Source organism: Chionomys nivalis, chromosome 1, assembly GCF_950005125.1.
Source record: "Chionomys nivalis chromosome 1, mChiNiv1.1, whole genome shotgun sequence".
NCBI classification, from domain to species: domain Eukaryota; kingdom Metazoa; phylum Chordata; class Mammalia; order Rodentia; family Cricetidae; genus Chionomys; species Chionomys nivalis.
The window spans coordinates 63,888,546-63,904,187 of record NC_080086.1 but is presented as its reverse complement, the minus strand read 5'-3'; the positions used below and the strand labels follow the sequence as shown (position 1 = coordinate 63,904,187).

Below are 15,642 nucleotides of genomic sequence, written 5' to 3'. Positions count from 1 at the left end.
ACATTGCCCCAGCTTTTCTACTCTCTCTTCATTCTTCCAGTACATCTCTATCATGGATTATTCCTAGAAGATGTCACCTTTTCATGTCCCATTCAGTAAACTTGAGTGGCTTGCTAATGGTTCCACAATTAGGTCCTGAGTCTAAGCATGGTGTTTAGGGTCCTTTATATTATTTTTCTGTCCCACCCAGACATTTTTCCTCTCACCTGGACGGATGTTTTCTTTGTTCTTCCATGACTAATTTTCATTCTGTCTCTTTGGCACAGCCATTTGAGGCCTCAACCTCACAGATCTTTTCTGAACTTAGTGTCCTGTTATTTGTTCCTCACATAGTAAACTGTCTTGACTCATTTTGCATGTATTTACACATGTGCCTGTATCTTCTCAAAGATTTCTCCTGTGTCAGAGACACTTGAAAGTCCTGGAAATAGACAATCTATAGAGCTTAGTATGTTAACTTGCTAATTTTCCACAAACTAAAAACTAACTTATGTAAGTAAATTCATGAGTTTGTTTTTTAGACCTAGAGACAGAACCCAGAGATTGTCTTCTACCAAACCCTGAGTTCATGATACTTGAAGTTTGGCTCTATTTATCAACAGTCATTTTCTTAACAGAGGAAATGAGCTAGGAAACCATATGTAAGACTATGGCACATTCTAAGTCTTAGAATATGAAGCTGTTAATTTTTATGTCAAGAGTGTGAGCCTCTGACATTCCAGGCACAGAATATGAACCTCAAGTAGCTTTGCTATAGCTCAAATAGTTTTCTTGTTTCCCTTTATATGAAAAGGGCTAATTGAACTGTCTGACTTTTAAGAGAATTGAAACTTAAAATGCAACCCAACTTTAATAGTACAAAAGTTCAGTTACCTAAAAGTTCAGTGATACAACAACTGATATTATGGAATAAGTTCATGTATGTTTGTCTTAGGGTATATGTTGGAACCAGACCCTGACAAAAGGCCGGATATTTACCAGGTTTCCTACTTCTCATTTAAACTGCTCAAGAAAGAATGCCCAGTTCCAAATGTACAGGTATGTGAATGGTGCTTTTTTAAAGGATTTACCATTTTTAAGGATGTTTTTATTTGTTCTTTGAGAATTTCATACATGTTTACACCATATTTGATCAGATCCATCCTAGTTCCTCCCTCTCACACCCCTAGGATCCTCTCTAACCCATCCCCCTCCAAAATCCATGTCATTTCCTTTTCTTTCTTTGCTTTTTTTTTTTTCCTACTGAACTCTATTAGTTCTGCCTGTATGCCCACAGATGTGGGACTGTCCACCTGAGCTCTGGCTACCTACTGTTGTTACATCTCCAAAGACAGATGCCTCTCCCTCAACAGGCATCAACTGCTCAACTCCTCAACAAGATGTGGTGAAGCCTCATGGGTCCCTAGAATTTTGATTAACTTGATCTTGGGTAGGTCTTATGCATATAACCACAGCTGCCATGGGTTCATGAAGATGGTGCTATTTAAAGGAAATAAACATCATCAAATTGTTGTTTTTGAGTCATTATGGGTGTTAATCTCTGGATTCAATGAATATTAATGTCCCGTTCTTTACTCATAACAGGACATTCAAGCAAATCAGTTACTATAAAGAGAATCCAATTTTCCCATGGAGTTTAATTATGAAACCAAGACAACTACACTGAACATTAACAACTCCTTCCCCAGTTGCCTGGGGATTGAGCTGAGTAGAGTGACCACAGTTCTCTGAGAGCAGCATGTCAGTTGTATGTCCCCAGAGTGATTAGTTGCCTTGTTTTCCTTCCTGCTCTCTCTCTCTCTCTCTTCACGGGCATTTTGCTTCCTTGATGCATCTCATGCATTTGTCTACCTTCCCTTTCCTCTCACAGGGAGATGGGAAATCCCTGTTTTGGTCCTGGAAGCCATATTAGAAGACCCTAAATGCTACTTCTGTTAACCCCAGTCAGACTGGTTGTTCTTTGTCTGGAGCATTTATTTTTATTTTATGTTTTAAAATAGGATTCTACTGTGTAGGCCAGACTGACTTTGATTTCATGATCCTGCCTCAGCCTCCCAAGTCTTGGGATTACCTTCACTGGCCATTATACCTGCCCTCGGAATGCTTATTATTTACAAAGAAATCCATATGCTTTTTTTTTCTTTCAACTTTTTAGAACTCTCCCATTCCTGCAAAACTTCCTGAACCAGTGAAAGCCAGTGAGGCAGCTGTAAAAAAGACCCAGCCAAAGGCCAGGTAAGAAATGCCCTCAGGAGCTTGCATTGTGCTTGGTGCCTGCTGCTATGGAGGTGGTTGCTGCTGCCGTTCTGTGTGGCTATGACTAGAGGCTGCCCAGATCAGGAAAGAAATCTCCCTTGGCAGAAACTGTTCTTTGGGAATGCCAAGAAGGATATAGTAAAATACTAAGATCTACATTTGAAAGGAATCAATAGCCTCAAAGATGTGTCCATTGCATGGCATTAGATACAGGGGCTTTCTGGGATGAGGCAATGCCAGAATTTAAGGGTTGCTGGTAGAGAATTATCTTAATCTGTTTCTGATTAGCCATGTTTACCCCCTAGCCTGACACATTCCTTTCTTTGGCTCCAGTCATATTAGGAAAGTGCAGTTGAAATGAAAGTCCATGAACAGCAAAAGATCTTTCTAGGTGTTAGCTAATCTCACTGGATGGAGTCACTTAGGGTTTTCAAGAGCATTCATCAAGAAAGGGTTAAGCAAATAAAGGAAGATAACCATGCAAGCCAGGAGAGTTTGGGATGGTGGTGGGAGGTCTAAGTCTCACTTCAGAGAAGAAAGGGAACAGTGGGTAGATATAACCCAGACCACTATACCGTTTCAGGAGGGATGGCTGAAGTCCTCATCCCAGAGTCAGCTAGCAGAAGCGTTCCTTCCTATTGGAGTACCTGCACTTGGGTGTAGTTGTTTTTACTCTTTGGGCTCTTTGGGGGACCTGCCGCCCATCTCCCAAATAATTATACATAGAGTCTTATTCTTACTTATGAATGCCTGACCTTAGCTTGGCTTGCTGCTAGCCAGCTTTCCTTCTTGTCTATCTTTTGCCTCTGGGCTTTTACCTTTCTCTATTTCTGTGTATCTTTTCTTTCCTTTTTACTTTTGTGTCCGGCTGTGTGGCTGGCCCCTTCTTTTTTTTGTTCCTCGATCTTCCTTTCCCAGATTTCTATTTATTTATTTTCTGTCTGTCAGTCCCATCTATCCTTTCTCCTGCCTTGCTATTTGTCGTTCAGCTCTTTATTAGACTAATCAGATGTTTTAGAAGTCAAAGTAACACAGCTTCACAGAGTTAAACAAATGCAACATAAAGGAATTCAACACATCTTTGCATCATTAAACAAATGTCCATAGCACAAACAAATTTAACATCTTCGACTAACATCCCACAACACTTAGGATTTAGGGCCTGAGAGCAGTCTATTTGGGAAAGAAGGTTTCATGCTATATTGGACTGGATTTTTATATTGGTTTTCACACCAGTCACAGGTCAGCATCTGCCAGGCACATTTACATGGATTCCAAATGAACAATTCTGAGGGTGACTAGGAGGTTCTCTGCCCCTCCTTTTCCTATTGTTCTTCCAATGGCAAGGGAATACTAGTAACATACTGTGTAAACAAAGACTGAATAACAATATGTAGTTTTTAAATATTTATTTGATTATTTATCTAAGTGTAAAGGTACATGGGTAAGCAGATTTATATGCTTATGAGTGTAGGTGCACCTAGAGGTGAGAAGATAGTGGATCTCCTGGAATTGGAGTTACAGGAGTTGTGAGCCATCTAACATGAATCCTGAGAATTGAACTCTCAGGACCTCTGCAAAAGCATTATGTGCTTTTATTCATTGAGCCATGACCAAAACAGTTTACAGAAGAAAGTATTTTATTTGGGCTTATGGTTCCAAAGAGAGAATAGCAGCAAGCAGCAGGCATAGTGGCTGGAACAAGATGCTGGGCTCTCACATCCTTTACTGCAAGCATGAAGCAGAAAGCAACTGCAAGGAAAGCAAGGCCCTAAGCTCTCAAAACCTACCCCCAGTGACATACTTCCTCTGTAAATAGCATGACCACCGGGAGCCAAGTATTCAAATGTCTGAGACTATGGGGATATCTTAACCAGACTACCACAGCGAGTTTGGTAGTTCTGCTCCATGAAGCTCTAGGGTCCCAGGTTTATCACTTTGCCACCTTATTACATAACCATGACCTCATGGGTTAATGTGGCAGCATCCATATTCAAAGCTGCAAAATCAAGAAATAGTCAGAGACTATTATTCCTTAAGGTTTCTAGGAAGTGCCAGATAGTCATCTGCTCTGTTCTGTGTACAGGCAGAGCTTGGCCATTTCAGGTTGCAAAAGAGGCTGTGCTATGTGGTCCTGTGCAACTCTGTGTCCAACTGAAAATTTATTGCTGTGGAAAAGAAAAGAGTCTGCATATTTGAAAAATGGTGTTCCTGTCACTCTCCCCAATTTTAAATTCTTTATTTTGGACTATTTGCTTATTTCTTCCATTTGTCTTACTATGTTTGTTCATCTGCATGCTTTTCACTGTAGGGAGATGCCCCTCCTTTTAAAAAGATTTATTTTTGCTTATGTCTGTGTTGTGTTATGTCCATGTGAGTACAGGTGCCCACAAAGGTCAGAAGAAGTCATAAGATCCCCTGGAGTTGGAATTATGGACTATTGTGAGTTACTCTATGTAGGTGCTGAACTCAGGTCTTGTGGAAGAGTAGCAAACACTCGTAACTATGGAGCCTTCTCTCCAGTCCCTAGAGAGCCCATTATGACAGCAAGTTTTAACCAAGTTTAAGTTCTCTGTGTGAAAAATCTCTGCCCCAACCATTGCCCAGAGTATATTCTGGAAATTCTGTGTTTGGTGAAAGAGTTCAATTATTATTATTTTTTTTAATATTTATTTATTTATTATGTATGCAATGTTCTGTCTGTGTGTATGCCTACAGGCCAGAAGAGGGCACCAGACCTCGTTACAGATGGTTGTGAGCCACCATGTGGTTGCTGGGAATTGAACTCAGGACCTTTGGAAGAGCAGGCAATGCTCTTAACCGCTGAGCCATCTCTCCAGCCCCCTCAATTATTTTTTGTATTGGAAATTTGTACATTATATTCTGGTCACTGGGTCCCTCCCCCATCTCCCAGATTCTCTTCACCTCCCTACCCATCCAACTCTACACCTTCCTTTTCTCTCTTTCTTTAGAAAAAAAAAAATCCTAGCCAAAGGGAGGGAGAGAGTGAGTCAGTCAGCAGTGGTGGCACACACCTTTAATCTCAACACTTGGGAGTCAGAGGCAGGAGGATTGCTGTGAGTTTAAGACCAGACTTCCAGAACAGCCAAGGACACAGAGAAACCCTATCTCAAAACAAACAACAAAAAACAACAACAAAACCCCAAAACAAATAAATAAAAGGAAAAATAATATATAAGGGGAAAAAAACAAGGAAGCACAAGAAACACATATATACACACACAAAAAAAACCTCAAAACCCATAAAAAACACAAAATTGGGAACCATAATTAATGTACAAGCAAAGACCAGAAAGATTAAAAAATATGCCAAAGAAAGCAGTATGAGACAAAAAAAAATGTAGAAAAACACCATTGAGTGCATTTTGTGTTGGTTATCTTCTGGGCCTTTTATCTACCCTTAAGTGTGGTTTGTATATCCAGTGAGACTTTATTGGAGAAACCTAATTTTTCCTTTGTAAGTGGTTGTCAATTGGAGTTAGCTTCTTGGTAAGGGATGGGACAGCCTGTCCACTTTCCCATCTCAGTGCTAGAACTCCATCTATCTTGACCCTGTGTTTGTTGCTGTAGTTTTTGCTAGTTCCTATGCTCATCAGACCTGTTTTGTCTAAAGACACATTTCCTTGGTGCCCTTCATCCCCTTTGACTCTTATGATCTTTTCCCCTCCTTTTCTGTCTGGCTCCTGAGCCCTGAGGGGAGGGATTTGATGACGACATCCTGTTTAGGACTGAATGTTGTGAATTTTCTGACTCTCTGCACAGTGTCCAGTTGTGGGTCTCTGTTATTTCCCATCTACTGCAGCAAGAGAAAGCTTCTCTGATGATGGCTGAGCAAGATACTGATATATAGATAAAGCAGAATATGTCGGCAGCAGTCATTTTATTGCTGTGTTCCTTTTAGCAGAACAGTAGTATTTGGTTTTCTCCTAGGCCCATGACCTATCTAGTCTCAGGTTCTGGTCACCTGTCAGGCATAGTTTCTGTCTTGTGGAGTGAGCCTTAAATTTCATCAGAGAGTAGTTGTTTATTTCTATGGTGTTTGTGCCACTCTCGTACAAGCATAACATGCAGGCAGGTCATGATTGTAAATTGTGCGATGTTTATGGTGGTCATGAGCTCCTTTAGTTTGTGCTTGTCTTAAAATATCCCTATTCGGGAATGGGGATTTGGCCTTCTAGGTAATGTACTTGGCAGAACCCATGTAAAAGCTGGATGTAGTAGGTCATGTGTCTGTAATCCTGACATGTCCCTACCAGGAGATGAAAGGCAGACATAGGAGAATTACAGGGAGTTGACAGACCAGCTAGCCTGATGTATTCAGTACTGTACAAGAGAAACCCTGTGTCACACTTGGTAGAATGAGAGAATCAACACTCGAAGTTGTTGTTTTCTGACCTTCAGGTGTCCCTCACAGCTCATACACACCTCCCCTCATGTCTTTGAATTTCTACCGGTTTTTAAAGATTGCTTTGCTGAGTATGGTAATTTTGGTTGGGAGTTATTTATTTTCAGAGTTTGAAATGTATCATTCTGTGCTTTCTTGGTTTTAAGGATGCTGATGAGAGTTAAGATGTTATTTTGATGTATTTGCCTTTGTAGGTGAGTTGACATTTAGGGACATGTTGATTAAGCAAATCTGAATGGTTTGAAGGAATGTTGAGGGTAAAATAACATGTGTTCTGTCTATCCTCTCTGTTTTCCCACATTTTAACAGCAATGTTGTTTTTCTTTTTCTAGACTGACAGATCCCATTCCCACCACAGAGACTTCAATTGCACCCCGCCAGAGGCCTAAGGCTGGGCAGACTCAGCCAAACCCAGGAATCCTTCCCATTCAGCCAGCCCTGACTCCTCGTAAAAGGGCCACTGTTCAGCCCCTACCTCAGGCTACAGGTCAGTGCTTCTTGATGGTAGTATTAGAAGGCAACAACCTAAATAATAATGGGCCGAGTTACCAGTGAATGTGTATATTCAGTGACAGCAAAATGAGGAACTTCTTTCTGTACTCGGGTGGATCTCCAAGACCTCTGAAGCCTGCATTTATTTTCTTATTGGTCCTTTGGTCCATCTACCCTATTCTATTTCTTTGTTTTATATATTTCTCCCTCCTTTAAAGAAACAAAGCTTACTTCTTTTTTGATAACTATAGAAGAATAGCATTTCATTTATGCTACATTTATTAGAGTATTTATAATCCTCTGTTCTAGTATTCTGTTGTAATAAGAGAAGTGAGCTTTGTTTCAAATGGGGATTGATCCAAAATAACAAGTCACAGAGCACAAGTATCCCATCCTTTACCAGGAACAATTTCTGATAATTTGGTGGCCATGTGTATACATTCAGGCATCCCGATGCTAGCTGTGAAAGTTATTCATGAAATATCAAAGAATGCTTTCGCTGTGGGTATGCAAGCTGGTACAAAGACTGTGTTTAGTGGCAACGGTCAGATGTGTGTATATAAAGGAGACTAGGGTGCTGACTACAGAACTAGTTGACTAAATGGGATGATGCATAAGGGAAACCCCTCTAAGGAGACAAGTGTTGAATCTTATAATTCCACCTGCGTTTGAAATACTGAAAGCACATGATTTGGAAAAAATGGAAACCTATTTCAAATAGAATATCACAAATGGCAGAATGGTGAAAAACAGACAAAGCTTGGGACAATGTCCCTGTGTCTACTATTTCTTAGGTGGCAAATCAGGAAGCCATTTTTGTCTGGTAGAGTTTTGAGCCCTTACATGGAGTTTGTTTTCATTGCAGGACCCAGCAGTCAACCTGGCCTTCTAGCCAGTGTTCCCCAACCTAAAGCCCAACCCACACCTAGTCAACCTCTTCAACAATCTCAGCCCAAGCAGTCACAGGCTCCATCCACCCCACAGCAGACATCTTCTACCCAGACCCAAGGTCTGCCCACCCAGGCCCAGGCCACTCCCCAGCACCAGCAGCAGCTCCTCCTCAAGCAGCAGCAACAACAGCATCAGCAGCCACAGCAGCAGGCAGCACCACAGCAGCCAACAGGCACCTTTTACCACCAGCAGCAGCAGCAGCAGCAGCAGCAGCAGGCTCAGACGCAGCAGGTGAGGAGGTCTATATGATCCTTGCTTTGCATAGTGGAATTGTTTCTACTGCTAGGTACATGCATCTTTCTTGGGAAGTGCTTGGGTAGCTAAGACCCGCTTATCAGTACATCATCACTTCTCATAGATGTAGAAACTGAAGTACCAAGGTGCAAATTAATAACTCTCAGGCCTTTCAGTGTTGTCCTCAAGCTTTGGGGAGTTTACTCCTCTAGCTTAGTACCCTCAATGAAAGAGCTACTTTCTAAAGAGATACAGTGGAAAAAATAACAGTGATATTCTATTAGCACACAATATACAATAGTGTCAGGCTGTTTCAGATATTTAAGTTTTCTTGGTTAGATCAGGATCCAAACAAAGTCCGTGTATCCCTTTTAGTTGGAATATATTATTTTCCATTATTTTTATGTGTTTTTTCATTACTGTATTTGTTATTAGGATTGAATGCCTTTATTTTATAATGATTTATTTCTTTAAAAAACTATATATGTATGTGTATGAGTGTATGCATGTGTGTATATCTGAGTGCATACAATTGTGAGCACTTGGAGTCAAGAAGAGCAATTAGAGTTACAGGCATTTGTGGGACACTTGGCTTGTTATATGAGTGCTAGAATCTGAACTTTAGCAAATGTTCTTAACCTCTGATCCAACTCTTTAGCCTCAAGGAGAAGTTTATATATCTTTTATATCCTCTCTTATCTCCTTTGCTATGTGCTTTTTGAAGAAACTGGATTTTTTTTTGAAATTTTGCATATTTGAATTTGACTTGGTTACCCTATGGTGACATTTTGTATATTCCACCATCCACTATGTAAACTGTCAATTTTTTTTTAAATATTTATTTATTTATTATGTATACAAGATTCTGTCTGTGTGCATGTCTGCAGGCCAGAAGAGGGCACCAGACCTCATTACAGATGGTTGTGAGCCACCATGTGGTTGCCGGGAATTGAACTCAGGACCTTTGGAAGAGCAGGCAATGCTCTTAACCACTGAGCCATCTCTCCAGCCCTAAACTGTCAATTTTTAAAATACATATTAAACATGTTTCATTTAGTGTGTATGTGTGTGTGTGTCTGTGTCTGTGTGTGTGTTTGTGTCTGTATATATGTGTGAGCTTGTGCACAATGGCATGCTTGTGAAGTTCAAAGGACAACTCTCAGGAGTCTGTTCATTCTCTATCTGTCATAGGGTTCCAGGGATAGAACCAGGTTTCCAGACTTGGCTGAAAATGCACTGAGTTCCTGAGCTCTCTCACCAGACCTAAACCAGGGATGTCCAGAGACATGCTCAGTGTAGGCACAGTTCGTTGTTCTTCCTGTTACATCCTATTGGGCAGCTAGTGCTGTCTCTTCTGTGCTTAGGTGTTTTCTGTTTCATTTGTTTTTCTTCAATTTTCCTCTTTTGATTATCAACCATTGCTGATATTTTCCAAGTCCTTAAACCTACTTTGGATGGCAAAATGACAAGTAGATCATGAACATCAAACTCAGGTTATCAGGCTCTTGACTGTAGTGGGAGCTGCGGGCTGTGTTCCCACAGCCCGGCTCCCTGCCGCCCAGCTATCTTTACCCGAAATAGCAACACACAAACTGTATTCTTTTAAACACTGCTTGGCCCATTAGCTCTAGCCCTTACTGGCTAATTCTTATATCCCGATCAACCCATCTCTAATAATCTGTGTAGCACCAGTCTTACCGGGAAAGATTCAGCATGTCTGACCTGGCGGCTTGCTTCATCGTGTCTGCCTCTGAGAGGAGCTGCCCTGCATCTGAGCTCATTTCCTCTTCCTCCCAGCATTCTGTTCTGTTTACTCTGCCTATCTAAATTCTGCCCTATCAGATGGGCCAATGACCTTCCTCCATCACTTGACAGCAGGTGCCTTTGCCCACTAAGCCATCTTACCAGCTAGCTATAAAGAGCTGCTTTTATCATCTGTGTAGCTACCCAGCATTATCCTAAAGCAGTTCCCCTTTTTTTCTTTCTTTCTTTTTTTTTTTTTTTTTTTGAGACAGGGTTTCTCTGTGGTTTTGGAGCCTGTCCTGGAACTAGCTCTTGTAGACTAGGCTGGTCTCGAACTCACAGAGATCCGCCTGCCTCTGCCTCCCAAGTGCTGGGATTAAAGGCGTGCGCCACCACCCGGCTCCCTTTTTGTCTTTTAAAAACAAAAGCCTTGAATCTAATCTCTTTTGTTTAGATTTTTTTCTGACCTTTATCCATAACAACTTGTAACCAACATGCTAAACAAAGACAAACATCCACAATCCACTTTTTGGGAATGTGGGCATAGTTTCTAGGCTACTTTCTGCTGATTGGGGTGCTGATAATCTTGTGGGGACCCAAAGAAAATTTAGGATTATGGTCAAGTCCTGTCTGGAGGGAGTATTCTGTGAGACTGGATCATCTCAGCCAGAAGTCTTGAAGCTGTTCTGGATGTAGAACTCAGAGAAAACTGCAACAGAGGTCCTCTGGAATGTTGGATCATCTGGGTCATCTGTTCCCATTGGAAATTTTTCAGGGGAGTCTTCCTTGATCAAACCTTATTTTTCTTAACCCAGAATGAATTCACAGCCTCTCATTTCCTGTGGAAACAAAAACAAAACCTCATCTCCAAAGTAGCATATCTTTTGACTTAAATTTTAGAGTTAAGGCATTTTCAAAATATATAGGTTGGATTAATCCAGCAGCATTTATAATCAAATGTCTTTTAGTAGCTGTTGCTCCTCAGCAGTCAAGCAATTCAAAGACAACACAGTAACATACAATATCCAGATTCTTTATGTATTTTTCATCTTTATGTGATTTTTCTCCCCTCTATTTCTTTTATTTTTAATTTTTGCTTTTTTGAGAAAGGGTTTCTCTGTGTATCTTTGGCTGTCCTGGATCTCACTCTGTAGACGAGGCTGGCCTTGAACTCACAGAGATCTGCCTGCCTCTGCCTCCCAAATGCTGGGATTAAAGGCATGTGAACTTTCTCTATCCATTTTCTTTTCTCTCCCAAGCCTGTGTATATTCTTAAACACACTGAAAACTGTTTAGAATTCTTTTTTTTTTCTGTCTGAATCTGTCTTTACTGTATATAGCTATCTTTTTCTGAGCATATGAGTCTTTAGTTTGCTAAGCAGCATGGCTAGGATTAAAGCTGTGGCTTTGGCAGCTGGCTCCGCCCATTCCTTAGCATTTTGAGAGCTTAGCTTCATGGCAGAGGTACAACAGGAGCTAGATTTATTGCCACAACTCTGTGCAGTTTTTAAGCCCATGCCACCACCAAAAAAACCTGATACCACTGCTCATAAACACCATTTAAGTGTTTGATGGTAGGGCCTCTTAAAAGAGCTGTAAGAATTTTGCCACCAGTGCTAACTCAGGAAGCCTCTCTTAAAGGAGTTGTGCCTCTGCTTGGCTCTTGGAAACAGAACTTACCACAGAAAGGATGATTACCAATCAGGTGCACTTGACTTTGGTCTTGTCTGTCTAAAATCCTTTTTTTTTTTTTTTTTTTTTAAGCTTTCTTAGGCTTTATGTGGAAATTCTTCCCAAATGAAATGTTTGGACACCATTTGTAGACAGAAGTTTCTGTCCTGCCTGATCCCGCAGCCATTCAGTCCCAAAGAAATACCTAGAGGCTCATATTAATTATAAACTGTTTGGCCTATTAGCTCAGACTTATTATTAAGTAGCTCTTACAACTTAAATTAACCCATTTCTATTAATCTGTGTATCAACACAAGGCTGTGGCTTACTGTTAAGGTTCTGGTACTTTTGTCCTTAGTGGCTTCATGGCATCTCCTTGACTCTGCTCGCTATTTCTCTCTCTCTCTCTCTCTCTCTCTCTCTCTCTCTCTCTCTCTCTCTCTCTCTCTATCTCTCTCTCTTAAAAAGATTTTTTGTTTAACTTCTTGGTTTTTGTTGTTTTTATCACCTAAAGTTTTTTTGTTGCTATTAGTTGTGAGACAAAGTCTCATACTGTAGCTCCAACTGGGCTTGAAATCATTGTAGTCATTTCTGAGTCGAAGGATTACAAACATGCACCACCATGCTTAGCAACCTTAGAATATTCAGCACATTATTTTCAGTGGAGTAGTTGCTAATTGGATACATAGACTGTTGAATTTATTTCAATTTTGCTTTCTACATTTTGGATCAGTTTTGTTTTATGAATGTATAAAATAATTAAATAGTTTTAAAGTTAGACCTATAAAATTCTGTCTTCATTCTTGCAAAGATATACTCCTAATTTCTATTTGCTTCTTTAGAGTGTCCCTGTGCTACCCTTAAGGACAGACCACAGTCTTCTGAGTCCCTGGTGGGTGGGCTTTGATTATTGCTGTAAATAAGCTCTTATACTCTTACGTGACCTTTTATACTAGTACTCACATCCAGGACTATCCCAGTTAACTCAGTAGCAGTTTTGATGATTTTCTAAGACTTCACTTTTATATTAGCAGACTCTCATTTTGAGCTTTGTTAGTGTACCTAGCAAGTAGTTTAAAGCAGCGAAGATTAGAGAGACATAAAAGAGGTGCTAGGAAGATGGGTGTAGGGTGCATTTTTATCCCCAGCTACTTGGGAAGCTGATAGTAAAAGGGTGGCTTGAACCCACAAGTTTTTGGAACAAGTCTTGGCAATGTAGCAAGACTCCACATAAAGCATGTAGAGGAGAATCACTAGTGACAGGGTATTTGAGGCTGCAGAATTTCATAAAGGGAGATCTGTTGGGAATAACTTTGGAAAGGTTTGGATAGGTGTTAGTCACTAGTTAACATTTCAGTTGCTCTTTCAGCAACATCACTAAGGCAATCTGTTCATACAGAGAAGCATTTGTTTCTTGGCTGCTTCAGAATCCTTTAGAAGAAGGATTTCTTCTGCACTAAAGATACTTCCTTTGCTTCTGTTTACTCCAGGCCTTAGAGTCACTTGAAAAATCTGGTTGCTTCCCTGTAACTATGCCTGGTAAACAGTCTGGTGCAGTGGGAAGGACCTGGCAGTACAAATGTTGCTGGAATGATTCTAATGCCCTGGGTCCTGTCCTTAACTACTTGGCCCAGCTACTAAGCTTCTGCTGGGCCCTCCTTTTGACTTCAGTATTGGCTTTATAGTTATTGAGACATTAGTCTTTTGTGAATATGACTCTGGGTGGGCTTGTATTCACCTCCTCATTTCTTGCCACTCTCCTGTTCAGTTTCAGGCAGGACATCCAACAGCCCAGCAACCAGTCACTGCTCAGTTCCCTGTGGTGTCCCAGGGAGGCTCTCAGCAGCAGCTGATACAGAACTTCTACCAGCAGCAGCAGCAGCAGCAACAGCAGCAACTGATGACACAGCAGGCTGCCCTGCAGCAGAAGACTGCTGTGGTAGTACCACAGCCTCAGGCACAGCCAACCACAGCCCCACAGCCAGCTGCTGCTCAGGAGCCTGCGGTAAGAACCAGCAGGGGTTAGCCCAAGACTGAAGAGAGTATGTAGTGAGACAGGGGAAAGGGAAGGAAGAGGTAGCTGTGGACAGTTTCTGTTCCGTCCGATCGTGCAGCCATTTAGTCCCAAAGAAACACACAGAGGCTTATATTAATTATAAACTGTTTGGCCTGTTAGCTAAGGCTTATTATTAACTAGCTCTTACAACTTAAGTTAACCCATAATTCTTGTATTCATTTAGCCATGTGGCTTGGTACCTTTTTCCAGTGAGGCATTCTCATCTTGTTTCCTCTATTAGTCTTCTGGTCTCCTTGCCTATACTTCCTGGCTGGCTACTGGGCAATCAGCATTTTACTAAGCCAATGTGAATGACAAATCTTTACAGTGTACAAGAGCATTTTCCGTTTGTTTCTTTTCAAAACAAGAACTCTGAATCTAATCTCCTTCGTTTAGCTTTTTTCCTGACCTTTATCCATAACAACTTGTAACCAACATGCTAAACAAAGACAAACATCCACAATCCACTTTTGGGGAATGTGGGCATAGTTTTCCAGGATACTTCCTGCTGATTGGGGGTGCTGATAATCTTATGGGGACCCAAAGAAAATTTAGGATTTTAGTCAAGTCCTGTCTGGAGGGAGTATTCTGTGAGACTGGGTCATCTCAGCCAGAAGAAGACTGTTCTGGATGTAGAACTCAGAGAAAACTGCAACAGAGGTCCTCTGGAATGTTGGATCATCTGGGTCATCTGTCCCCATTGGAAATTTTTTAGGGGAGTCTTCCTTGATCAAACCTTATTTTTCTTAACCCACAATGAATCCACAGCCTCTCATTTCATGTGGAAACAAAAACAAAACCTCATCTCCAAAGTAGCATATCTTTTTGTTGTAATACCTGCGGCAGGGCTGCGTCCCCGGCACCCGGCCGCCCGCATGGCTTATGCCCCAAAATAATTACATGGAAACTGTATTCTTTTGAACACTGCCTGGCCCATTAGTTCCAGCCTCTTATTGGCTAGCTCTTACATATTGATCTAACCCATTTCTAATATTCTGTGTAGCCCCATGAGCTGGCTTACCAGGGAGGATCTTAACCTGTGTCTGTCTGGAGTGGGAGAATCATGGCGACTCACTGACTCGGCTTCTTTCTCCCAGCCTTCTGTTCTGTCTACTCCGCCTACCTAATTTTCTGTCCTATTAAAGGGCTAAGGCAGTTTCTTTATTTAACCAATGAAATTAACTCTTCCATCATTTCCCCTTTTTCTGTTTAAACAAAAAAGAAAGGCTTTTACTTTAACATAGTAAGATTACATATAACAAAACAGTTGTCAAGCAAGAATTACAGTTACAATATTTATATCTATCTTTTATCATAACTAAGGAAAACTATAACTATCTATCCATTTTTTAACTCCATTAAAGACTCCAGAGGATATAATATTACCTAAGTAAACAAGAAATCCAAAACTCTAGAAATGAAAGAGACATCTCACTGCCTGGACAGTCACCCAAAGTTTTTTTGTACTGTTGGGGCATCCATCTTCAGCCTTTAGGCCCATAGTATCCAACAGACATTTTTATCAAGCAGGAAATTTTAAAGACAGTTTAGTCACTTTTTGCTGTGTCCTGCAGAATGTCTCGCAGACTCTTTTATGAGTCAGGAACCCTGAAAAACCATCTCACCTTTAGGCAAGTTCAGTAGTCCTCTCTCTGTAGGTTCTTTGTGTCCAGTTTATGCAACAGTCCAGGCAAGAACAGTTTCTTGCCCAAATGGCTATCAAACTCCATAAGGAGCCTCTTCGATGCCCATCATCCTCTTGAAGTAGATTGGTGCTGCCAGGAGCAGATGTGTCTCATTGTCATGAAAAGCC

General features: G+C 41.0%; 1 protein-coding gene across 3 annotated transcripts in view; it reads left to right on the top strand.

Moving 5' to 3' along the window:
- The window catches only part of Aak1 (AP2 associated kinase 1), a 153,580-nt gene that overhangs the window by 95,063 nt on the left and 42,875 nt on the right, over positions 1 to 15,642 (top strand). For all 3 annotated transcript variants that reach the window (XM_057783080.1, XM_057783071.1, XM_057783088.1), the window contains exons 9-13: positions 935 to 1,038; positions 2,156 to 2,235; positions 7,015 to 7,169; positions 8,040 to 8,356; positions 13,542 to 13,778. In XM_057783080.1, the coding sequence (XP_057639063.1) occupies positions 935 to 1,038; positions 2,156 to 2,235; positions 7,015 to 7,169; positions 8,040 to 8,356; positions 13,542 to 13,778 (893 nt within the window). The remainder of the gene's footprint in view (positions 1 to 934; positions 1,039 to 2,155; positions 2,236 to 7,014; positions 7,170 to 8,039; positions 8,357 to 13,541; positions 13,779 to 15,642) is intronic.